The sequence below is a fragment of the Littorina saxatilis genome, linkage group LG2 (assembly GCF_037325665.1).
Source record: "Littorina saxatilis isolate snail1 linkage group LG2, US_GU_Lsax_2.0, whole genome shotgun sequence".
NCBI lineage: Eukaryota > Metazoa > Mollusca > Gastropoda > Littorinimorpha > Littorinidae > Littorina > Littorina saxatilis.
The window spans coordinates 5,274,675-5,300,346 of record NC_090246.1 but is presented as its reverse complement, the minus strand read 5'-3'; the positions used below and the strand labels follow the sequence as shown (position 1 = coordinate 5,300,346).

The following is a 25,672-nucleotide window of genomic DNA, read 5'->3' as shown; positions in this document are numbered from 1 at the left end:
CATTCCGATTTTTAACCACCATATCTTAACCATGTCAAGACTGGACTTGATACTGGGTGACTCAAAACACAGTATGCCCTGAGAGTGTCTATTGCTTCAGGTTGGCCTTTACAGGTGTATAAAGCTGACTGTTGTCAATAAAAAATTTATTTCTTAAATACGCTGTGATGTCACAAGTACTTCTGAATGAGATCTTAACTGAGAACTGTTAGATTCAGGATCACTATCTGCAGGAGACATAAGAGAGTGTGAATTGTTGTTTGCGTGATTGGTGATATCCACATGGCAGGCAGCATATTGAGGAGACTGGTGTTTCAGATTCTGCCGACTGCGCAGCGCCTGTTGGATGAACTGCTGTCCTGTAAGGAGACCGCCATGAACACTGTGGGTGGTGCACCAGGTAAGCCATTAGATTTGTGCAGTTCTCGCTGCGAATTTGGACAATTCTGGGTCCGGAATTTGAAAAATAATTATCCTCACCTTTGCTCTTAACGGACAGATTTTGTTTTAGATTTGTGTGTAATCGACCAATCATTGTGCGTTATTTGAGAAAACTGATGCATGATTAGGCAGTGAACCGTTGGTAGTGCACGACGTTGTTTTCTTTTTTTCAGATCCCACTGCCGGTCCATCAGCCAATGAGCAGACATCCTGGTGTCTGGACGAAGCCACACTGCACGAAAACATCAAGAAAACTCTAGTCAAGTTCTGTGTCCCCTCTCCCATTGTTTTCAGGTAAAGATGACTTCATCTTTTGACAGCTTTCTTCTTTTGGTGTATAGGAGGATGCGATTCAGTCACCTAATCCAATACCTTTTATGTCATTAGATGGTAAGAGATGAATACCTTTTAACTCTCCCTCAGTGCTGTCTTGTGTCCTTAGTGCTTTATCTGATCTGCAAACAAATGTAACAGTTGCAAAATGTGCGTATTAAGAGTAGTTGGCAACTTTTATCTGTCTTGGAGTCTCTATCTGGTCATGTCTTTTGTCAGAGGCAATCATCTGCTTGTCTTGGAGTCTCTATCTGTTCCTGTCTTTTGTCAGAGGCAATCATCTGCTTGTCTTGAAGTCTCTATCTGGTCATGTCTTTTGTCAGAGGCAAACATCTGCTTGTCTTGGAGTCTCTATCTGGTCATGTCTTTTGTCAGAGGCAATCATCTGCTTGTCTTGAAGTCTCTATCTGTTCATGTCTTTTGTCAGAGGCAATCATCTGCTTGTCTTGGAGTCTATCTGTTCATGTCTTTTGTCAGAGGCAATCATCTGCTTGTCTTGGAGTCTCTATCTGGTCATGTCTTTTGTCAGAGGCAATCATCTGCTTGTCTTGAAGTCTCTATCTGTTCATGTCTTTTGTCAGAGGCAATCATCTGCTTGTCTTGAAGTCTCTATCTGTTCATGTCTTTTGTCAGAGGCAATCATCTGCTTGTCTTGAAGTCTCTATCTGTTCATGTCTTTTGTCAGAGGCAATCATCTGCTTGTCTTGAAGTCTCTATCTGTTCATGTCTTTTGTCAGAGGCAATCATCTGCTTGTCTTGAAGTCTCTATCTGTTCATGTCTTTCGTCAGAGGCAATCATCTGCTTGTCTTGAAGTCTCTATCTGTTCATGTCTTTTGTCAGAGGCAATCATCTGCTTGTCTTGGAGTCTCTATCTGTTCATGTCTTTTGTCAGAGGCAATCATCTGCTTGTCTTGAAGTCTATCTGGTCATGTCTTTTGTCACAGGCAATCATCTGCCTGTATTGGAGTCTCTATCTGGTCATGTCTTTTGTCAGAGGCAATCATCTGCTTGTCTTGGAGTCTCTATCTGTTCATGTCTTTTGTCAGAGGCAATCATCTGCTTGTCTTGGAGTCTCTATCTGTTCATGTCTTTTGTCAGAGGCAATCATCTGCTTGTCTTGAAGTCTCTATCTGTTCATGTCTTTTGTCAGAGGCAATCATCTGCTTGTCTTTACTTGCAATTCTTCCTATTTTTCATTCATTCTTTTTTTTTCTTTTTTTTCTCTCTTCCTTCCTTTCTATCCTTCTCTTTCGCTTTCTGTCTTCATTTATTAATTATTTAGAGCAAAAACTGACATTTTGCTGAAGAACAATGGTGACTGTGTGGGAGAGCGACGAACAAGAAGACCAAACAATAATAAGGCGTCCGCCCCGTGATCGGGAGGTCGTGGGTTCGAACCCCGGCCGGGTCATACCTAAGACTTTAAAATTGGCAATCTAGTGGCTGCTCCGCCTGGCGTCTGGCATTATGGGGTTAGTGCTAGGACTGGTTGGTCCGGTGTCAGAATAATGTGACTGGGTGAGACATGAAGCCTGTGCTGTGACTTCTGTCTTGTGTGTGGCGCACGTTATATATGTCAAAGCAGCACTGCCCTGATATGGCCCTTCAAGGTCGGCTGGGCGTTAAGCAATCAAACAAACAAACAAACAAACAAGCCAAACAATAATGTACTCACGTGTTAACAAAAAATACCAAACGAAATAATCTGTTGTTCTTTCTGTATTTTTTTTCTCACACATTCGTACTTTTTGTGTGGGCATTTTGATGACGTAATATGTTCCCATACATGGGTTTAATTCTTCACTCTTTGTGTCACCAGCGATGTGAACTACCTGTCAGCCAGCGCCCCACCTGCGGCGGCTGAGTGGCAGAGTCTGTTGCGCCCCCTACGTGGCCGGGAGCCAGAGGGCATGTGGAACCTGTTGTCCATCGTGCGCGAGATGTTTCGCCGCACCGACAGCAACTCCATCCCCCTGCTGGAGATCCTCACTGACGAGGTCATGCAGTGCGAGCAGGTGAGAATTGTCTGCCCAGGTGTGACATTGCCATGGTTGTATTGGTGACAGGATTCATAAAGAGGGGAGAGTTCTGTCAGCCCATTGTGGAAATGTGTAACAATGTGTCAATCAACTTCAATAGCATGAACGGCTAAAGAGATGATAAACACCAATAACCAACCAACCAACCAACCAACCAACCAACCAACCAACCAACCAACCAACAATCTGTGAAACGTGCTCAAGGCCAATCAAACCAGGTCTTCTTCCAGAGAGTTTTGGTGAACTGTCTTGCCTCTTTGTCCCCCACCATTTTGGACATCTGTAACAATCCGTGAATCATGCTTAAGTAGTGTCTTATGCAGAGAGTTTTGGTGAAATGAATTGCCTCTCTGTGACCCCCCCACCTTTCTAGAAATCTGTAACAATGTGTGCATCACGCTGAAGTAGTGTCTAATTGCAGAGAGTTTTGGTGACTTGACTTATCTTTCTGTCTCCCAGATCCTGATCTGGTGGTTTGTGACCAAGGCATCCACCACCAACAACAACAGCATGCACATGAGTCGCGGCAACAACAGCTCGGCCAGTGCCACCCAGCACGCGGCCGCCAGTCTGTGCGAGGAGATCGTGGCCCTGTGGAGACTGGCCGCCCTAAACCCCCGCCTCTCTCCCTCCCAGCGACACGACCTCTGCGCCAAGTTCAAGGAGTGGCATGTCAGCACCGTGGAGAAGGTGAGATATGTGTGGTGTGAGTTGTTGTCCGATAAGTGTGGTGTCATCTTTGTTGTCAGATTAGTGTTTTGTCATTGATGTTGTGTTTTGAGTCCAATGACTGAAAACCCAAACAAATAACAACAACAAATAACAACAAACAACAAACAAACAACAACAAACAAACAACAACAAACAAATAACAACAAACAAATAACAACAACAAATTAAGTAGATGTGCAACGCCAAGGCACTGCATACCCCAGCGAAAGACAAACCTCTCTCTCTCTCTCTCTCTCTCTCTCTCTCTCTCTCTCTCTCTCTCTCTCTCTCTCTCTCTCTCTCTCTCTCTCTCTCTCTCTCTCTCTCTCTCTCTCTCTCTCTCTCTCTCTCTCTCTCTCTCACTCACTCACAAAGACACACACACACACACACACACACCCGAAGTTATACACACTCACTCACACGCACTCACTCACTCTCTCACACACACTTCATACACACAAAACACACCCCCATACGCACATATAGACAGACACAGACACACACACACTAACACTAACACTAACACTAACACATGTGCACAAAATGAACACACACACACACACACACACACACACACCGCGAGAGAAAAAGACTACAGGGAGGCATGACGTCATGATGCATTAATTGACGTCAAAAAACTTTTGACCGTGACGTAATCTTCTTACGCGAGCTTTATCCATAGTCTTGAACAACCACACACACCAAGTCTTGGAAACTAAAGAATTTCTGCCCGTCCAAAGCGGCCTTGGGTGGCGTTTGCTCAAAAAATGGGGGCGCCTATTGCACCCACCGTATTTTTGTTAATATGGTCCCAATTTTTGGTGAACTTCCATCTTCAACTGTAGCCCGTAGCCGGGCACAAAGACTCCTTCTTTATCATGTATTATCAGTATGAAAATGCGTTCGTGGGATACCTCCAGCTTCTCTGGGATAACAACAACAAATAACAACAACAAATAACAATAACAACAACAAATAACAACAAACAAATAACAACAAACAAATAACAACAAACAACAAGAGGAAAGTAGGTCTTAGAAGAAGAGAGATCAAAATGACAGTGTTCATGCCGAGAAAATGTAAGGGGGGGCAGGTTTAAAAAGAGAGGGAGCCCCAACTGACATTGGAAGGTGGCTGTTATGGGGTTCCAAAGGTCTGGCCTGAGCTGAGATTTAAGACTTGCTTTTTCACCTTTTCTGTTCAAATCCTGTGTAATTTAAATTGACCTAAATTTTCCTAGTTTCCTCAGTTTTTTGTTGGTCTTAATAGAAGTGTTCAACTGTACAAAATCTCGGAAAACCATATTCATTCCACATGCTGACTGCGCTGTGTGATGTGCGGGTGTACACAATGTGGGAAAACCATATTCATTCCACATGCTGACTGCGCTGTGTGATGTGCAGGTGTACACAATGTGGGAAAACCATATTCATTCCACATGCTGACTGCGCTGTGTGATGTGCAGGTGTACACAATGTGGGAAAACCATATTCATTCCACATGCTGACTGCGCTGTGTGATGTGCAGGTGTACACAATGTGGGAAAACCATATTCATTCCACATGCTGACTGCGCTGTGTGATGTGCGGGTGTACACAATGTGGGAAAACCATATTCATTCCACATGCTGACTGCGCTGTGTGATGTGCGGGTGTACACAATGTGGGTGTCACGTTTCAATATATCACTTAAGGTGATTATGAAACGGTTAGTTACTACTAACCAACTAACCACACCACGATCCACTCTCGCAGTCATACAATTAAATAGAGACAACAAAAGTATAAGTTTCAGACGCCTGTTTATGTAAAAACTCGCCACCTCCCTCGAGACTTCACTCAAAATATGTTCTTTTACGTTCACAAAACGTAAAAACCAATGGTCACTGACAAAATGCCAGTTAGAATATAGAAAATTATAGTAACACGCTGATCCCGTGTAAAGATAAGAAAATACGACTGTCTGTCAAAGAGCGCTGGTTAAAGCAGGTATCACACCCTCACGTTGTTACCACTCAAAAGAAATCACAAATATAAAAGGATGACTTGGTGGAAAAAGGCGCAATAGCACGGTGCACTTAGCTTTCTGCTACGAGTGGACGTCCCGTAAATAGTTCTTCCCCACTACTGCTTCGTCGATTGGCGTGCCGGTTGGCGTGGAACGAAGCAGGGAATCGTGGGGAAGTCAGGCGCCTCACTCCACTGCTGGAAATAAAGGGTGGTCCTGTAGGTGACGTCACTGCCTGCCGGAAGACCCCTGCAGACGGTGACGGCCTCTCCGGTTATCCCAGCAGCAGTAGCAGAAAAACAGCAACAGCGATGACCCGGTTACAGCAGTCACGTAGCGTAGGAAAACGCAGCAGACAGTAGTAAGTAGAGAGGCTGCAACAAAAAGCATCGGTGCACTAAACATGCCACGCAACCTTTTACCCTCCACCATCAAACACGTCACCTTTACATATTTCATAGAGCACGTGGGCCTGCACAACGAACTTTAACAACAAAACAGCCGTTTTCCGTCCTTCTCTCCCTATCTGCAAAAACCATATACAGATTAGTATTTTAGCGTCACAGAGAGCAAATTATGCGCTAACCTGGAAAGAACAACAGAGAGTATTTCATTCCACAAACACAGACTCGTCAACAGCGTTAAATAATGATTTATTACCTCAAACAGCCTATGAATGTAGCACTCTCATGGAAGCAAAACCCGCTTCCTCCCTGGAATGGCCTCTGTTCGTCAACAGTGACAACAACATCCAGAAACCCCTTGTCGAATACTTATGCGAAGACCATCGCACGACGAAGGAAAGATTTGACGACTCGTCCTCAGCAAAACATGTGGCAGTGAGAAGGTGATAACTCGCTGAAGTTCCCCTAGAGTGCCGAATATTCTATTCGGTGAAATCCATCATACTCTAGAAACCGTCGTATTCGATCCTTCTTCTTCTGCCGCTGAGTGTCAAGTGCGCCGTCCTTGTGTCTCTCACAGACCACCTAGCCAATAACACGTGACTGACCTTGTCACATATCAAGTTCAGCTATCCACAATTCTGCCTTGCCAGCAGAAAAATACACGAGAAACTGTGAATCCATGAAACTCCCGTGCGCGCTGTCAGCGAAAAACCGTCAACCCTCGACAGGCAGAAAACACGCCGTGAAATTCGTGCACCACCAACATCCGTGGTGGTTAAGCGCTGTCAGCAAACTCTGCCGTGTAGCTCCGACTCACGCACAGGCGCTTTCAGTCGCAATTGACCAAGAGAAGGCACCCCACTGAGTGACACTTTCTTGGTCTATGTCACTAGATCGTGACAGTGGGAAAACCATATTCATTCCACATGCTGACTGCGCTGTGTGATGTGCGGGTGTACACAATGTGGGAAAACCATATTCATTCCACATGGTGACTGCGCTGTGTGATGTGCGGGTGTACACAATGTGGGAAAACCATATTCATTCCACATGCTGACTGCGCTGTGTGATGTGCGGGTGTACACAATGTGGGAAAACCATATTCATTCCACATGCTGACTGCGCTGTGTGATGTGCGGGTGTACACAATGTGGGAAAACCATATTCATTCCACATGCTGACTGTGCTGTGTGATGTGCGGGTGTACACAATGTGGGAAAACCATATTCATTCCACATGGTGACTGCGCTGTGTGATGTGCGGGTGTACACAATGTGGGAAAACCATATTCATTCCACATGCTGACTGCGCTGTGTGATGTGCGGGTGTACACAATGTGGGAAAACCATATTCATTCCACATGCTGACTGTGCTGTGTGATGTGCGGGTGTACACAATGTGGGAAAACCATATTCATTCCACATGTTGACTGCGCTGTGTGATGTGCGGGTGTACACAATGTGGGAAAACCATATTCATTCCACATGTTGACTGCGCTGTGTGATGTGCGGGTGTACACAATGTGGGAAAACCATATTCATTCCACATGCTGACTGCGCTGTGTGATGTGCGGGTGTACACAATGTGGGAAAACCATATTCATTCCACATGCTGACTGCGCTGTGTGATGTGCAGGTGCGTAAGGCGAGGAACTCCAGCTCGGGCAACACGTCCAACACCATCAAGAAGGGCGACATGGAGAACTTCTCGGGCTTCAAGCCGGCCATGGAGGCGTGCCAGCTGACCTGGGAGGACTACCCCATCCCTGGGGTCACTTACTCCAGCAAGGACGGCCAGCGCTGGAACTATCGCTTCAGCTCCAAGTTCCACGACGGCGGCGACGTTAAGAAGCCGTCCCGCGTCCAGCCCGTCACCATCTGCTCCGAGGACATCATCAGCACGGACAATTCCCGCAACCTGGCTCATTCCCAGCGATCTCAGGAACTGCGCTCGCGCGCCGGGCGGCTGGAGGTGAGGGGCATGGTGGTTCGGAGAGACTCCGCCCTCAACGATGGAGCCGCCAGCTCAGGCTCGGAAGGGTTCTGTGAGCCGGAGAACCGGCACTTCAGGGACTCCGACTCCAGCCTGGAGAACGCCAAGGGTTTCCACTCTCGCAGCAACTCTCTGGACGAACCGGAGATGTCCCCCGGAGAGGGGGGCGACCCAAGACACAGAGGGTCTCACGACCCCGGAGAGGTGTTTGAGGTGGGGACACTGGGTGGGGCGGGGCCCGGGGTCGGTGGGGCGGGGCCCGGGGTGGGTGGGGCAGGGCCCGGGGTGGTCAGTAAAGGCAGCAGGGAGAAAGGCAGGACAGCCACAGACTCTTCAGCCCCCAAGCCCTCTGATCTCAATGCCAAAGATTCTAGTCAGTCCAAACCGTCTGGTGCCTCCAGCGGTGCCCCCAGCGGTGCCACAGCTCCCAGTGGTGCGGCAAACGTTGACCCCTCCTCCGAGTCCCAGCAGTCGAGCGACGAGTACCAGATGTATTTCTACGACACCAAGGCCAAGGTCGGGGACGTGGACAAGCGCAAGAAGGAGAAGTCGGACGAACCGAACCTGTTCTCTGGGCTCAAGAAGATGGAGAACGTACAAGAGGTGAGTGCTGTCTGCAACAACTCTCACTGGAGTTTTGAGCTTGAGGTGGTTTTGGTGCCATTAGCAGGGCTTTTCTGTTGGCTGTTTGAAATGTGTCAAATATGTTATCTTTATTATTTAAATTTTGCTGTGGTAACGAGTTGTACGGCCACCCCCCGCGGGTTAGGGGGAGTCCCATATTGGTTGGGACGAGAAAGAATTTACCCGATGCTCCCCAGCATGTCGTAAGAGGCGACTAACGGATTCTGTTTCTCCTTTTACCCTTGTTAAGTGTTTCTTGTATAGAATATAGTCAATTTTTGTAAAGATTTTAGTCAAGCAGTATGTAAGAAATGTTAAGTCCTTTGTACTGGAAACTTGCATTCTCCCAGTAAGGTAATATATTGTACTACGTTGCAAGCCCCTGGAGCAAATTTTTGATTAGTGCTTTTGTGAACAAGAAACAATTGACAAGTGGCTCTATCCCATCTTCCCCCTTTCCCCGTCGCGATATAACCTTCGTGGTTGAAAACGACGTTAAACACCAAATAAAGAAAGAAAGTTGTACGGCCATGTTAATATTTTTTCTTTCATCTGTGGAGTGTGTATGCTTGTAGATATTGCACACTGTGTGTGAGGTGAGGCACTTCCTCCTAGTGTGTATGCTTGTAGATATTGCACACTGTGTGTGAGGTGAGGCACTTCCTCCTAGTGTGTATGCTTGTAGATATTGCACACTGTGTGTGAGGTGAGGCACTTCCTCCTAGTGTGTATGCTTGTAGATATTGCACGCTGTGTGTGAGGTGAGGCACTTCCTCCTAAATTTATGGTCCGGGATAGTCATAATGGTTATAGGGACCTTCAAATGAACAAACAATTGAATAACCAATCCCTCTCAATTTGGACTTTAGAGTAACATGGCATTTGGCTGACAGTGACACTGTAACTCTGTCTGTATTCAACTGAGAATTGAAATTGTGATACATGTGCAAGTAGGGAGTTCATTCAAGGGCTTGACTCTCAGCTAACAATTTAGTGGACAGTGCACCAAACGCAGGTAACATGCACCAAGGTACTCCAAGCCCATGAGTACAGTAAATGTCAGCAGTACGATTTGCTGCTCTACTCAATATTAGCATTTCAATTTGCTTCACAAGTCAGTGTTAGCCTTACAATTTGCTTCACAAGTCAGTGTTGACATTACAATTAGCTACACTACTCAATATTAGCAATGCCATTTGCTACACAAGTAAATGTTAGCATTACAACTTTCTTCACAAGTCAATGTTAGAATCACAATTTGCTGAGCTGACTGTCTTCTTTCTTTATTTGGTGTTTAACGTCGTTTTCAACCACGAATGGTTATATCGCGACGGGTGCTGACTGTGGTTGGATTGTAAGCATTACAGTTTGATGCACAAGTCACAGTTAACATAACAAATTGCTGCGCATTGTGCTAACTGTTGTGTGCCTGTTGCAGATCCTGTTTGCGAGGGCGGAGGCGCTCCATGCACACGGCCACACCAAGGAGGCGTGTCACCTGGCCCAGCAGCTGGCCGAGGAGATGTTGCTCCGCCCCCCGGACCTCTTCGCCAACACCGCCAATGGTGCCACCACGCCCAAATGTGAGTGACAGGTCAGGTTGTATAGATCAGCAGCTGACAGGAGATGTTGCTCTCTCCTCCAGGGGTCTTACATTTTCTGAAGCCCAGTTTCATGGAGGTGTTCCGGATTACTCTCCCTTGGCACGTTTACCTTCCCCAATTTGTCATGCACCCATTTACACCGGGCTAAAGGAGCATATGTTGTTGGGTTGTTTGAAGAGCAGATGAACCACACTATTCCATCCATTGTTTGGATAATAAGTTATTTTTTGTCTTATGTTGTGTGAGCAGCTAAGAAGAAGAAGGCGCTGAACACGATCAGCTTGCTGGCCAGCTCCACCCTGGCCAAGGCAGCCTTCCTGTGCAGCGTGCTGTCCGAGGACCTTTTGTGTCACTACCTGGCATTCAAGATCGGCATGTTCGGCATGGAGCTCGCCCGGCCTCCTGCATCATGCAAGGCTCTAGAGGTAAGTGTGTCATGTCATGTGTCATGTGTCATGTCTTAACACAACCTCCAGTGTCACTACCTCTCATGTCATGTGTTTATTTATGATGCATAGGATAGAAAAAGATCACGTAAATGTACTTACCAGATACAAACCAAACACACACAAAATATGTGCCAAGTTTTCATTATGTTTCATTTCAGCAATAAACAATAAGGTCACAAACAATAAAGACTCATTGTCAAAACGGTTCATTTTGTGTGTGTGTGTGTGTGTGTTGTTCTATATCATTAGAATATCAGTTCAAATGACAACTCGCTCCATACCTTTGCAATGCAATTACCTTGCAATTTGTGATATCAGGTGAAGCTAGCCTACCAGGAGTCAGAGCTGCTGCAGCTGCTGAAGAAGATCCCGCTGGGTCACCTGATGATGGAGGAGCTCAAGTCCAAGGCCGAGCAGCTCAGGGACGGCACACTCAAGTCACGTGGTGACGCCCTCCTGCCCTTGACCCTGGCCACCTTCATCTTTGAGGCTCTGTGTCTGCCATGTAGGTGGATGATTGTTTGGGTGTGGAATATTCCTTACCTAGTGCTCTGAACAAGAACATGAAGTTTCCTCTTTGTGTTGGAATGAAGGTTTCATTGTCATGTAGTTTTTATTGTTCTTCATATTCAGCAGTTCATATTCAGCAGATAGCCCAAAAGAGTTTAAAAATGTAAGGGAGCCTTTTGTTTATCTGAAATTACCTGCACGATAGTTGTCATCGATGCTTGATTTATTACATGTACTTTGCTTCCACTTTTAGATAAGATTGCATAGGGTAAGAATGCTCATAGATTTGGGGTTGTTTTTGCATCGTAGATTGAAAGCATTACGCCTTTATGGTTATGCACAAGGGATGGCAAATGCCAGTGATAACCTTGATGTCATTTCTTGTCTAGATAATCTTGATGACATGTCTTGTGTTTGTTGCAGTGCACTCAGCGGCAGATGAGAAGCTGGGCTTTGAAGCGGCAGTGACGGCACTGGGTCTGAAGGCCAACATCTCGGAGGCGGAGCACCCCCTGCTGTGTGAGAGTATACGGCGTCAGCGCGGAGAGCTGGCCATCGCAATGCTGGTCCACTACAAGGACGACATCGTCAAGCTCAGCAAGGTGGAGCCATCAAATGCAATTTACTTTATTTCGACAAGCATTAGAAATTACAGTTGTGGTGATGATAAAAATTATGATTGACTTAACACCTCACTGCTTGCAAGCACTCTCACGGTTAAGATTTTAAAGATTCATACATAAAAATCGCATTTAATTTCTCTTCAAAATCTACAACTGCAACAGGAGAAATACACGAATGATAATAATGCATATTTTTAAAGTGCATAATTATATATCCAGGGTTAAACCCTGCTCAAAGCACTGTACAATCATTGGGGGAAAAACACCAACAACAACATAACATTATTGACAGTGCAAACACACACATATCCCTGAATAACACATTGCGCTATAATACATAATGATAAAAACAAACACATTGCGCTATAATACATAATGATAAAAACAAACACATGCACGCGCGTGCGCGTGGAACACACATACGTGAAAATCTAAACTCAGGAACAAAATGATAACACTCGTGGCTGACATTTTGGGGGGAGCAGATTGAACAATGGTAGTAAAATACAACTGGTTATCAATGTCTGTACCAAGGTACTTGTATTCATTCGCTAATTAAACTTGCACCCCATCGCTAAAAAGGTCAGGGGTTAAAACAGCATTCGTCTTGGAGCTATTGACTAACATTTGTGTTTTGTTTTAGATCATGGACAAGCTGCTGGACAAGGAGGTCAACACGCAGTACAAGGCCCCCAGCCTGGTCACCTACCTCAACACACGCTCATCGTCCTCCTCCACCTCCTCCCTCCAGCCCTCCGCAGCCCACCCCCACCCTCACCCCAGCACCCACCACCCCGCCACCCAGAGTTCCGTCCACTCCGGCACCATGTCACCTGGCACAGGTAGGACAATCATGATGATGAGGATGACGGTGACGGTGATGATGGTGATGGTGATGGTGATGATGATGATGATGATGATGATGATGGTGGTGGTGGTGGTGGTGGTGGTGATGACGACGACGACGGTGGTGATGATGAGGATGATGATGACGGTGGTGATGATGGCGATGATGATGATGATGGTGGTGGTGGTGGTGGTGGTGGTGATGATGATGATGATGATGACGATGACGATGGTGAGGATGACGATGCCGGTGGTGATTATGATGATGATGATGATAATGGGCTGAAACTCCCATGTACACTTTTGTTAAATTTACGATGGGTTTTTACATGTATGACCGTTGAACACTCAACCTTCAACTCAGCCTAACATACAGAAAGTGTACAAATTTCAGACTCAAGCATCTAACAGGGCCCACATATTAGACAAAATTCATTGCATGAATCTTTCTTCTATGAGAGGAATTCCATCTTATAGACTTTTGTTGGTATTCATTTTTGACACAGACAAACTTGATTGATTTTAAACCTGTGAGAAACACTTCTCATGTGAGAATTCTTGCCATTTCTTATTTTTATCAGTATCTTATTTCCATCTTTCTGATAATTCTGCATTGTCATGGCTGTGGGCAGCTGTGCTTTAGTTTGGATTGAACAATGTTATTTGCTCCTTTTCAATCTTTTTACATTTAGTCAAGTTTTGACTAAATGTTTTAACGTAGAGGGGGGAATCGAGACGAGGGTCGTGGTGTATGTGCGTGTGTGTGTCTGTCTGTGTGTGTGTGTGTGTGTGTTTGTGTAGAGCAATTCAGACTAAACTACTGGACCGATCTTTATGAAATTTGACATGAGAGTTCCTGGGTATGAAATCCCCGAACGGTTTTTTCATTTTTTTGATAAATGTCTTTGATGACGTCATATCCGGCTTTTCGTGAAAGTTGAGGCGGCACTGTCACGCCCTCATTTTTCAACCAAATTGGTTGAAATTTTGGTCAAGTAATCTTCGACGAAGCCCGGACTTCGGTATTGCATTTCAGCTTGGTGGCTTAAAAATTAATTAATGACTTTGGTCATTAAAAATCTGAAAATTGTAAAAAAAAATATAAATTTATAAAACGATCCAAATTTACGTTCATCTTATTCTCCGTCATTTTCTGATTCCAAAAACATATAAATATGTTATATTTGGATTAAAAACAAGCTCTGAAAATTAAATATATAAAAATTATTATCAAAATTAAATTGTCGAAATCAATTTAAAAACACTTTCATCTTATTCCTTGTCGGTTCCTGATTCCAAAAACATATAGATATGATATGTTTGGATTAAAAACACGCTCAGAAAGTTAAAACAAAGAGAGGTACAGAAAAGCGTGCTATCCTTCTTAGCGCAACTACTACCCCGCTCTTCTTGTCAGTTTCACTGCCTTTGCCATGAGCGGTGGACTGACGATGCTACGAGTATACGGTCTTGCTGAAAAATGGCATTGCGTTCAGTTTCATTCTGTGAGTTCGACAGCTACTTGACTAAATGTTGTATTTTCGCCTTACGCGACTTGTTTCTTCCTGTTGTCTGCAGGCAGTTTCTTGGCGTCGTCTGTATCGGGCGCTGCCATGCACCCCTCACCAGGTGTCGCCACCCACCGCTCACACGGGGCCATGGGTGGGGGTCACTCGGGGCGGGAGGTGTTGGGGGGAGAGGGGGGCATGGACACGGAGTCCAGTAACGACGTCACCCCCACCCAGTCCCTCCCCTCCAGCAACAGCGGCAGCACCAGCGGAATCGTCAGCGGCAGCAACAACGGCAACGGTGGGGCCCGACCCAAAACCACCTACTCCCTCAGGTATAACAGGTGAGTGCACTTACTCTCGACAGTTTGAAAGATTCTGCAACACATCTCACATAAATGATGGAGCTTCACCGTATGTTAAGGAGATTCCTTGTTTAGGGATGCTCAAACAAAGCTTTTCACAGTAATTGGTGGTTTTCCTAATAGATTTGAAAGATGCTGCAATATGCCTCTGATAAATAATTGAGCTTCACTGAGATTCCCTATTCAGGGATGCTCAAAGCTTTTCCCAGTAAACGGTGGTGTTTATAATGGGTGTCTTGCTACAGCTAGTGAGGTAGTTACTGACACAGTCCTACAGACTGGACTCATCTCAGCTTCACTTATCTCTTGAGGCTGCTACAGTGGAACCCCCCTTTTAAGACCCCCCAATTTAAGTCTCCCTCCCTTTTAAGACCCAGTTAGCTCAGACTTTCTACTCAAATCCTGTGTAAATTAAGCCCCAATTGAAAGCTCCCTCCTTTTTAAGACCTAATTTTGTAAGATTTGTGGAGGTCTTATTCCATGGACAAGTTAGTGCTGTCAATCTTCAGCTTTGTAAGAGACAAGTTAGTGCTGTCAATCTTCAGCTTTGTAAGAGACAAGTTAGTGCTGTCAATCTTCAGCTTTGTAAGAGACAAGTTAGTGCTGTCAATCTTCAGCTTTGTAAGAGACAAGTTAGTGCTGTCAATCTTCAGCTTTGTAAGAGACAAGTTAGTGCTGTCAATCTTCAGCTTTGTAAGAGACAAGTTAGTGCTGTCAATCTTCAGCTTTGTAAGAGACAAGTTAGTGCTGTCAATCTTCAGCTTTGTAAGAGACAAGTTAGTGCTGTCAATCTTCAGCTTTGTAAGAGACAAGTTAGTGCTGTCAATCTTCAGCTTTGTAAGAGACAAGTTAGTGCTGTCAATCTTCAGCTTTGTAAGAGACAAGTTAGTGCTGTCAATCTTCAGCTTTGTAAGAGGATGCTTTTAACAGAATCAGCAGTTTAAACCAGATCTGGTAACAATAGATGTGACAGTGTGAACTTGGTGTGTGTGTTACAGTGGCAAGGACACGGACAGCTCTGCCCTCGAGGAGGAGGGCGACGATCTCAAGGCTCTGGAGGCAAAGATACGCTGCCTGGGCATGAAGAAGAAACCGTCACAAGGTGAGTAATGCATGTTCAGTTTCGTTTACAAATGGGGTCCTGATTTGGCCTATTATGCGAGAGACAAGACTGCTTGTGTGGCCAGTATTGTATTAACAAAAGCATAGACACACAAATAAACAGGTTCATGGTATTGCTAGGATTGGTCTCCTTTGGACAAATTGCCAACATGGACCTCAAAGTATTGGGCAGTCCTTGGTGGCCCTTGCCCTTACCCAGCAAACATTTGGCAGCTCTGACAAAACTACCATAAATTTGTGTTGGCCATTTGTAACAAGTTTTGAATGTTCACCAACTGCTGACGCTATGTGATACCCCTAAGGGTGCATGTTGTGGAGCAACAAGCAGACGAACCACATGTTTCCATCCATTATTGAATTGTATGGACAATAAATAAGGGGGCCCGGGCCCGGTAGCTCATTTGGTCGAGCACTGGACTTGTCATCCTAATGTCACCGGTTCCAATCCACTGTGCTACGTAAAAGATATCTGCCATGAGTGCAGGTGGCTGATTACATCAAACACGCACACACCTGGGTAGCGCCACTCTGTTGCTTCCAGCTTTCCACTGGGAGGAATGGACCCCAATTTCCCAGCAATAGAACATAAAGTTATGACAATGAAAAGAGAGGGGTGAGGTGAGGCGAGAATTTATACCAAGGTTACAGAAATTAAAAAAATATTGTGTCATGTGTGGTTGCAGGCATGGCGAGTATTGACAGCAGCGCCCCCGAGACGACGTCCAGCGACAACTCCCCCACCCTGATTCGCCGTAACTTCGGCAAGCACCAGGGGCCGGGGTCGGACAGCGGCAGCAGTGGGGAGAGCGACTCCCTGGGGTCCTCCAGCTCCGGCGACAAGGTTGCCAGGACAACGCACAGAGATAACGAGAGGTCAGAGATTGTGTGGGGTTTACAGACTGTAACTTGGAAAATGTTACATGTGATTTGTCATAAAAATCAGCAGACAGCATGCTGGGATACTCTTTTGTAAGAAATGAGATCAGAGTCCAGAATATTGCATCGCAGCAATGAGGTGCTCGACTTCAAAAAAAGAGGTCGCAGCAGATTACAAAAGTTTTATAGCAAAGATTTGGGACCATGCTACGGGCGGCCAGTGTATGTAACGGCCTATTGGAGCTGCACTTATTTCAGAGTAAGGAGATGTTTAGAAGTGTGAGAACTACAGCTGCGTGAATCACATGATGACATGGACCAGAGTTTAGCAGTGTAAGAAAAAGCGGTTTTATGAATGAGCACAGGAAGGTTGTATCCTGTGAGTAACTATGAAAACTGAATGAAGAAAATGCATGCAACAATATCTGATATGTGTGTGTGTGCAGTCCCCTGACACCCTACATGGCGCGCATGTTGCCCCAGCAGTTGTTGGCCGACAACAGGATGTCATCCACCGGCATCAAGGGCCTCAGGTCAGTGATGCAAGTATCTTTATCGTTTCATCCACTTAGGTTACCCTCATGCAAATTGGCGCTGTTTTCTCACTGCCATACAGTACGGCTCAACCCAATTTTTTTTTTCACCCTATATGCATGTATTCATGTTTGCAAGCCCTGAGACTTTCGCTGTGAACTTGGGATCTTTATCGTGAGCAAGCCTGCACACGGAGATGTTAAGACACTGAGGAGAGTCTGCGCAAAGTTGACTCTGGGAATTAAACCCTCACCGAAAGCGACAACTGGTTTCAAGCCAGCGCCGCTACCGAATGAGCTATCTTCCCGCCTAGTGCTGCTCAATGCTGCCATCTTTCTTGATCTTATCTTATGTCTCTGTCCTTTGTAGCTGCTTCCTCTGTTTCCTTCGGCATGCATAACAGATAGCTTGTACTGGATCAGCCTGACTCTGCAAAAAGCTGACCTTGTTTAACGACACTACAGGTACAAAGGCAAGACCCGCATCATGCCGACCGTCCCCAACCAGCCGAGCGAGGCGTCGGCTCACTTCATGTTCGAGCTGGCCAAGACCGTGCTTCTGAAGGCGGGTGGCAGCAGCGCCACCTCTCTCTTCACACAGCCCTCGTCCTCCACGCCACACACCGGCCCCCACCGCCACCTGCACCTCTGTGCCTTCCAGATCGGACTCTACGCCCTGGGGCTCAGCAACTGTGTGGCACCCAACTGGTTGTCCAGGACGTACTCTTCTCACGTCTCATGGATCTCAGGTAAGGGGTTGTCAAACTGCACTGTGGATTTCATTGTTATCGTATTGTTTGTAGATCGTTAGTGTTAAACGTCAAACCGGCTGTCCAGGATCTGTTCTTTTCACGTGTCCTGGATATCAGGTAAGGAGCCATGATACTGCACTTTATCCTACATACGTGAGAGAGATACCCGTGAGATAAAAATCGTTCAAATCACACGTGTGTATATCATGTAAATGAGGTCAACCGGAAGGTCAAGCTATGTAAATTAGTAGTACATGGGATCAACCGGAAGGTCAAGCTATGTAAATTAGTAATTACACATTCATGAAGAACTACTTTTGCAACAAAATGGCAACTGCCACGAAAACCGATTTGTCAACACTGAACGAATTTTTGAGTGATGAGCTGTTCGAAGACATGTTTGGTGATGACGCGAATGACGAAGTCGATGAAGAAAAGAGTGAGTCATCCATGATTTATGATTTTTCTCCAATAGACTCATTCGTTCAGACAAACAAGAACAAGAACACTCTCCGAAAAACGGTTTACGATATATACGTCGCCTATCGACGTTTATGGCGAAACACGGGGACAAAAGAAACATTAGGCGTGATTAGCACCATCCAACCACAAGAATTATGCAAAATTCTCTGCTCTTTTTTCATGAGTTTGAAAAAACCGGATGGCAAAGAGTATAAACCATCCACGCTGAGGGGCCTTCTTAGCAGCATCCATCGACAGTTGAAGTCTAAAAAGTACTGTGCATCCGTTAACTGAGAGAAGTCGTGAAGACAAAGCAGAAGATTGTTAAACAGGAAGGTTAATTGTGGCAACTTACCTAACAGGGGTCAACCGCTGAAACATGAAGATGTTGACAAGCTGTGGCAGACAAAACAGCTCCGAGTCGCAGATCCAGAAGCAATCCTGAATACTCTGTGGTGGCAAAACACAGTCAACTTTGATCTGCGCAGCCGAGCGTGACTCCTCACAGGCACATGCAGTGGGGAGACGTGTCCTTACATGAAGACAGTAATGGCAGAGAATATCTCCAATTTTGCGAAAGACAATCCAAAACATGCCAGGGCGACAATCCAAAGTCTGTGCGTGATGTCTGTCCGAAAGCTTGGGCGTCGAACGATGAGCGCTGCCCTGTCGCAGTTTACAAAACATACGCAGCTCTCCGACCAAAAGGTTACTCCGAGACAAGTTCCCCCTTCTATTGTGCAACAAACACAAAAGTTGCATCTGAAGAATGTCCATGGTTCAAGCGCCAACCTGTCGGCGTCAACAAGTTGTCAGCAACCATGAAAAACATGTGCAGAAAAGCTGGGATCATCAACCCGAGGTAGATCTACACCAACCACTCTGCACGCAAGTTCCTAGTGCAGAAACTTTCCGAGAATAACGTTCCTCCGACCAAAATAATGCAGCTATCTTGGCACAAAAACGTCCAGAGTATTAACAATTACAGCAGCATTTCTCAAGAGGAACACCGTGGCTTCAGTGTGATACTAAACGGCACTGCACCGGTCTCGGAGCTGTCGCCAGTGTCGGCAGACGACACATTGGTTTCGCCCGCATCGGCCACTTCAACTCCAGCCGTCTCCACTGCCACTGCCTCAATCACATCCCAGCAAACGCTAACAACACTGTTTGCAGGGCCTGTGCACGTTGGTACCATCAACATCAACCAATATTTGTGCAGTCACCAAACCGAGAAGTGACCATCTGAAAGCTGTTGACCCGCCTGGCTCTGACTTGACTGTCATCCTATCGCAGAAGGATATGCTTTGCTGTTGTTGTTCCATTTGGTTTCTTTTATCCTGTGGCCACTGCTTTTCTTTTTATCTGGTATATTTTGAAGTGACCATGATTTCGTTCTTCGAATTTATTTCATCAATGTTCAATATTAAACTTAACAGTGTTAACAAAGGCGAACTACTTTGTCCTAGTTTGAGAGTGTGTGTCATGGCGGAGGAATGAATGTCAAATTGAGTAAAGTGGTTTGAAGTTCTAAAGCGGGTTGATCCAAAGGCAATAGCGCTGTTGGTGACTTTTAGTTAGATCTGGCACAGAAGTATATAATGTAGGATAAACAGAATACTACATGGCTTGCTGTGTCGTACCAGATTTACACTCGTTGCTTTTTCAAATAATGAACAGCTCGCTTTCGCTCGCAGTTCACAATTTAAAAAAACAACTCGGATAAATCTGGTACGACACAGCAAGCCATGTAGTATTCTCTATGTATGTAGACCAGTAGTGTTAGAAAGCAAAGAAAATAAATGGAAAACATTTTTGTAACCAAATATTGCTGAGAATTATAATAAAAATAGAACATTCTTTATTATTATTATTATTATTATTATGCTCCATTTCCCACCAGGCCAAGCCATGGAGATCGGCAGTGCAGCAGTGCGTATCATCATCGACACCTGGGAGGGACATCTCACTCCTCCTGAGGTCGCTTCCCTTGCCGATCGGGCCTCCAGAGGTCGTGACCCCACCATGGTGCGTGTGGCCGCAGAGCTTGCTCTGTCGTGCCTGCCTCACTCTCACGCCCTCAACCCCTCCGAGGTAAGAGGCGTCTGCAAGAATACAGACTTCAAGTCACTTGTGGTTAACGTTAACGTAACTCTAAGCCACATCTGGCACTGCACAATCCAACACGAGCGACGAGAGGCTGTCAAATGAGATCGTTAACTCGCCTAGTTTTACTGTCTTTGAGTGCAGAGGGGAGACAAATAGAGGTATTTGTTTATGTTGTTTATGTTGTTTATCCGTTGACAGGTTCAGCGAGCGTTGTACCAGTGTCGCGAGCAGAGCTGGGACATGTTGGAGCGAGCGTGCCAGGCGGTGGAGCAAGCGGCGGAGGGAGGCGGAGTCTTCCCAGAGGTGCTGTTCGAGGTGGCGCGCCACTGGTACGAGATGGCCGAGGAGACCGGGCCGGCCAGCCTGGAGCTACAGGTGGGGAACAACTCACAGTCCGTGGGCAACGCTCAGCGACGCGACACAGACAGCCCCTCCATGGCCAGTGCTGCTTCTAATCTGTCCCAGGTAAGTGTCACAGGTAGAATTTGTCACATGGGGTTTAAACCAAATAAACCCGGTATCTGAGAAAAATAGTGATTGAAAATAAAAGCAGGTAAGTGTCACGCACAGGTAGTCAAGGTGATTGAAATGGGTCACCGTGTGGTGACATTGCCTCAGGTCAGTGTCACAGGTAGAATGAGCAATACTGTGGTCCCTGTCATGTCAGACCCCTGTGATGATAGGACATCTCCCAGTAAAGGTTGCTTTGTTTTGTCCCATCTTGTAGTAATTCCCCCACTACTCCCTCTCAGGCAATGTGGGAACACCTTTTGATGGTCCCACGAGTGCCTGTTTACCACAGGTAGGACTGTATCTCATCAAAGTGGGAATGGAAAATAAAGCCAACATAAAATGTGCTGCATTAGGTTAACAACACAGTATCTAATGAAAGTGGGCATTGAAAAGAAAACCAAAATAACCCATGATCTGATGAAAGTAGTGATTGGAAATAAAACGGAATACAACTTTACTCCATTTGGTAAAAATAAAACCAAACACAAGTTTGCTTTTTCACCCAGTATCTGATAAAAATAGTGATTGAAAGTAAAACTCAACACAACTGTGGGTGTGAAAATAAAACCGAACACAACTTTGCTCCAGCAGGTGAACAACCAAGTTCCCGTGGAGCGGTCCAGCCCGGTCACCATGGCGACGGTGCACTACACACAGCCCACAGGGGTTGCCGTGGCAGCAGGCGTGGTCACTCAGGCCCAGCCCACGTCCAGTCCCCAGCTGCTGACCCACACCTCCTCCCCCCTGGCTGGGGCGGTGGTCCTCCCCTACCCCCTCCCTCAGGGCAACCACCACCAAGCCGCCCAGCTTCAGGCCACCGGCTACATTCCTGCCGCTGCGTACAACTACGTGAGTATGGCTACCAACAACTATGTGAGTACTAGGTCACCTTTTTCTTTGAGTAGTGTGAGAACCGTGTGTGGAAATTAGAGTGGAGCCACCCTTTTAAGCAAGGAGCTTGCCATGTGAACTGAGAGTGGAGCCACCCTTTTAAGCATGGAGCTTGCCATGTGAACTGAGAGTGGAGCCACCCTTTTAAGCACGGAGCTTGCCATGTGAACTGAGAGTGGAGCCACCCTTTTAAGGGCAGGTGGGCCAGTGCGAAATTGACCAAATCGTTCAAAACACTGTTTTGGGTATTTTAGCAGATTATGTTTCCATAACATACCTATCATCCATGTGTGTCGGTGTTTTTGTCAAAAGTGTCCTATTTATCTGTCAATAAAGACAAAATGTGAACATGTGTGGCATTGATTGTCTTCTGTAGTCGATATTCCCCCGCCAAAAAATGTCTCATTTCAAAGGCTAGTTACGGCTTTGTCCTCAGCAAAACAGTGCATTCACGACATACGAAACTGCGCAGCAGCTCTTGACCTATAACATGACATCAGTGTTTTGATGAATGTTCCATTCACTCAGCCACTTGTCCGTTGCAAAGGCAGCAATCGTAATCGAACGGAAATGTCCTTATTTGGAAGGTACTCGACATCCATTGGTTCGTTTCATAAACCGAAATCGGGAACCAGTTTACTTTGTGAGTGCGCATGCTCAGCTTACGAATTTTGCATACGGAAACTACCGAAGAGACTCTCGGCCATGACGGGAACACCCGAAGTTCACTCGGTTTTACAACATCCTGGTTACACATCAAACGATCGGTGACAACCGAAAGCGAATTTTTCCTTGAGAAACAACCTTTGATACGATAACAATGGCTCGAAATAAGAAAGAGGACAATGTCGTTATTAGTTCGGTTAGCAACAACAAGTAGTTCCGCTGGTACTAGGCCAAAGTTTGGATTCTGTCGGTGTTTCCGATACAGAGGAAAGCTTTGATCTCCACGCAGATCCACAGGTCGCCATTTCCGAACACGCCATGCAGCACACTTTTTACGTCTCAGCACTGGCTTGCTTTGCGCTGAATTTGAGTCAGTTTCTGTGCAGTATCTCTTCGACAAGCAAGTTGAGCAATTGCTACGCAAAAAAAACAAAAACAGGAGAAAGTATCCAACATCAGTCAGATTATCGGTAATGTTTGCTGGGCCTGCCATTTCCCGAACGAAACTGGATCAGCAACTGTTTGTATCAATCTGCACTTTCGTAAATTCCGTCACTGTCTTGACGAACTGTGTCATTTTCTTCACCGCGATACACAGTTCATTGCGAAGAGCTTCCTCAGTAAATCGTTCAGATTCCACGTACGATTTGTTGTCAAAAAACAACTCAAACGAAAGTTTCAAACTCATCATCCTCCATCTTGCTTGTCGAAGCACCAAAGTACTGTATCGATGTAAAAACAAAAGCAGAAAACTTCGAGGAAACCAACAAATCGACGAGATAACGGAAGGAAATAAGTCTCGTTCTGGCTCAAGTAAGTTACCGTTAAAAATACCGTTATTCTCGCATGCAAATACAAACGAGAATCGGGTCATTGATACACGTTTTGCGCTGGGGCAGTATCCCCATGCTGATTGACAGAGGGAAAGAAGGGATGGACGCATAAATTCTCTGCTGACGTGCTAAAGGCTAAGTAGTTTGCAATTCAAATAAACTAAGCTGTTCATTCATAACACAGTTGTGTCCTTGTATGTCTGTTTCAATAGTGTTTCTGTGGTGTTCAATCTTCAATGTCGTTTTTCTCAGTTCAGCCATTTTGCCTACGGTTACGTCTTGGGTTACGCGATTTCTCTGGCTGTAATTTAGCTAGAGCAATATTTTCTTTTGTAGTTTGTGCAGAATATAACATTCTGGGGGATTACGAAGGGATTTTGCTGAAATGTTATTATAGTCATATCCAGATTATTTCAAAAAATAATTTCGCAAGCGTTACCCTAAAGTTTGACAGTTGTAACAAAGAAGTGTTCCTAACTCCAAATATAAATATAATAAACAAAATCTGCTTCGTAATCCCCTAGAGCATACCCAGAAGAATAAAATAAAACAATAATTAGAAGTGTGACAATCACATCTGATGAAAATCCGTGTATCTCCTGTACTCCACTTTTGTCTGTATTTTGACTGTTTTTGTCGCGTAAAACAAAAACCAGCAACCGAAAATACAAAAAGTGACTATTCTTTGTCATCATTTGTTCATTTCTTTCATAAAATAACATTCAGACACAATAAAACATTCAAAATTGAAAAAAAGGTAGTGCACTGGCCCACCTCCCCTTAAGCATTGAGCTTGCCATGTGAACCGAGAGTGGAGCCACCCTTTTAAGCAAGGAGCTTGCCATGTGAACTGAGAGTGGAGCCACCCTTTTAAGCATGGAGCTTGCCATGTGAACTGAGAGTGGAGCCACCCTTTTAAGCAAGGAGCTTGCCATGTGAACTGAGAGTGGAGCCACCCTTTTAAGCATGGAGCTTGCCATGTGAACTGAGAGTGGAGCCACCCTTTTAAGCATTGAGCTTGCCATGTGAACTGAGAGTGGAGCCACCCTTTTAAGCATGGAGCTTGCCATGTGAACTGAGAGTGGAGCCACCCTTTTAAGCATGGAGCTTGCCATGTGAACTGAGAGTGGAGCCACCCTTTTAAGCATGGAGCTTGCCATGTGAACTGAGAGTGGAGCCACCCTTTTAAGCATGGAGCTTGCCATGTGAACTGAGAGTGGAGCCACCCTTTTAAGCATGGAGCTTGCCATGTGAACTGAGAGTGGAGCCACCCTTTTAAGCACGGAGCATGCCATGTGAACTGAGAGTGGAGCCACCCTTTTAAGCACGGAGCTTGCCATGTGAACTGAGAGTGGAGCCACCCTTTTAAGCACGGAGCTTGCCATGGGAACTGAGAGTGGAGCCACCCTTTTAAGCACGGAGCTTGCCATGTGAACTGAGAGTGGAGCCACCCTTTTAAGCATGGAGCTTGCCATGTGAACTGAGATTGGAGCCACCCTTTTAAGCATGGAGCTTGCCATGTGAACTGAGAGTGGAGCCACCCTTTTAAGCATGGAGCTTGCCATGGGAACTGAGAGTGGAGCCACCCTTTTAAGCATGGAGCTTGCCATGTGAACTGAGAGTGGAGCCACCCTTTAAAGCATGGAGCTTGCCATGTGAACTGAGAGTGGAGCCACCCTTTTAAGCACGGAGCTTGCCATGGGAACTGAGAGTGGAGCCACCCTTTTAAGCATGGAGCTTGCCATGTGAACTGAGAGTGGAGCCACCCTTTTAAGCACGGAGCTTGCCATGGGAACTGAGAAAAGAAACACACTTGAATCAGTGTCGAATAGCAATATCAGCTGAAGAGACAATAAAGGGAGTTCCACTGTAGCTGTAAGATTTGTTGTTAAAAGCTGATGACAATGCAAGGTGTAAGAACTCTGACGGGAGTGGTAGCCACAAATGTTTGACACAAAATGTGGCATGGTGTTGGTGGGTCTGTGGATCATTGCCAGCATGAAGAGACTTAGGGGTGGGTGTGTGTGAGTGTGTGTGTGTGTGTGTGTGTGTGTGTGTGTGTGTGTGTGTGTGTGTGTGTGTGTGTGTGTGTGTGTGCGTGTGTGGGTGTGTGTTTGAAGACAGACTGTTAAAAGAGAATAAATGTATGTACATAATTATGATAGAATATTGATGTATGAATTGAAGAAATGTATAAGAACACAAGAATGTATGAATGACAAAGAACAAATGTTTATTTTTGAATGTTTTATGTATGTTTTATTACGGACACAAAAGCTCAGCAATGCAATTTCTCTTTTAGAGATTAATAAAGTTTATTGTATTGTATTGTATTGTATTGTATTGTGTATGTGTGTGCGCAGGCCTGTGTGTATGCAGCGTGTGTTTGTGCGTGGTTGATTGTAGCTATGCCAGCATGCAGTGACTAAGTGGTGTATGCAGTGTGTGTTGG

General features: G+C 45.6%; 1 protein-coding gene across 4 annotated transcripts in view; it reads left to right on the top strand.

The window, feature by feature from the left end:
• Positions 1-25,672, top strand: part of LOC138958058 (zinc finger SWIM domain-containing protein 8-like) — a 45,610-nt gene that overhangs the window by 12,166 nt on the left and 7,772 nt on the right. For 2 of the 4 annotated variants that reach the window (XM_070329108.1, XM_070329111.1), the window contains 18 exons: positions 319-400; positions 615-735; positions 2,595-2,790; positions 3,274-3,504; positions 7,578-8,537; positions 9,997-10,141; positions 10,412-10,587; positions 10,930-11,116; positions 11,545-11,723; positions 12,388-12,586; positions 14,169-14,442; positions 15,462-15,565; positions 16,269-16,458; positions 16,908-16,994; positions 17,460-17,743; positions 20,112-20,302; positions 20,516-20,782; positions 21,419-21,703. In XM_070329108.1, coding sequence (XP_070185209.1) covers positions 319-400; positions 615-735; positions 2,595-2,790; positions 3,274-3,504; positions 7,578-8,537; positions 9,997-10,141; positions 10,412-10,587; positions 10,930-11,116; positions 11,545-11,723; positions 12,388-12,586; positions 14,169-14,442; positions 15,462-15,565; positions 16,269-16,458; positions 16,908-16,994; positions 17,460-17,743; positions 20,112-20,302; positions 20,516-20,782; positions 21,419-21,703 — 4,158 coding nt within the window. The remainder of the gene's footprint in view (positions 1-318; positions 401-614; positions 736-2,594; positions 2,791-3,273; positions 3,505-7,577; positions 8,538-9,996; positions 10,142-10,411; positions 10,588-10,929; positions 11,117-11,544; positions 11,724-12,387; positions 12,587-14,168; positions 14,443-15,461; positions 15,566-16,268; positions 16,459-16,907; positions 16,995-17,459; positions 17,744-20,111; positions 20,303-20,515; positions 20,783-21,418; positions 21,704-25,672) is intronic. The other 2 variants (XM_070329109.1, XM_070329110.1) reach the window with 2 other exon arrangements.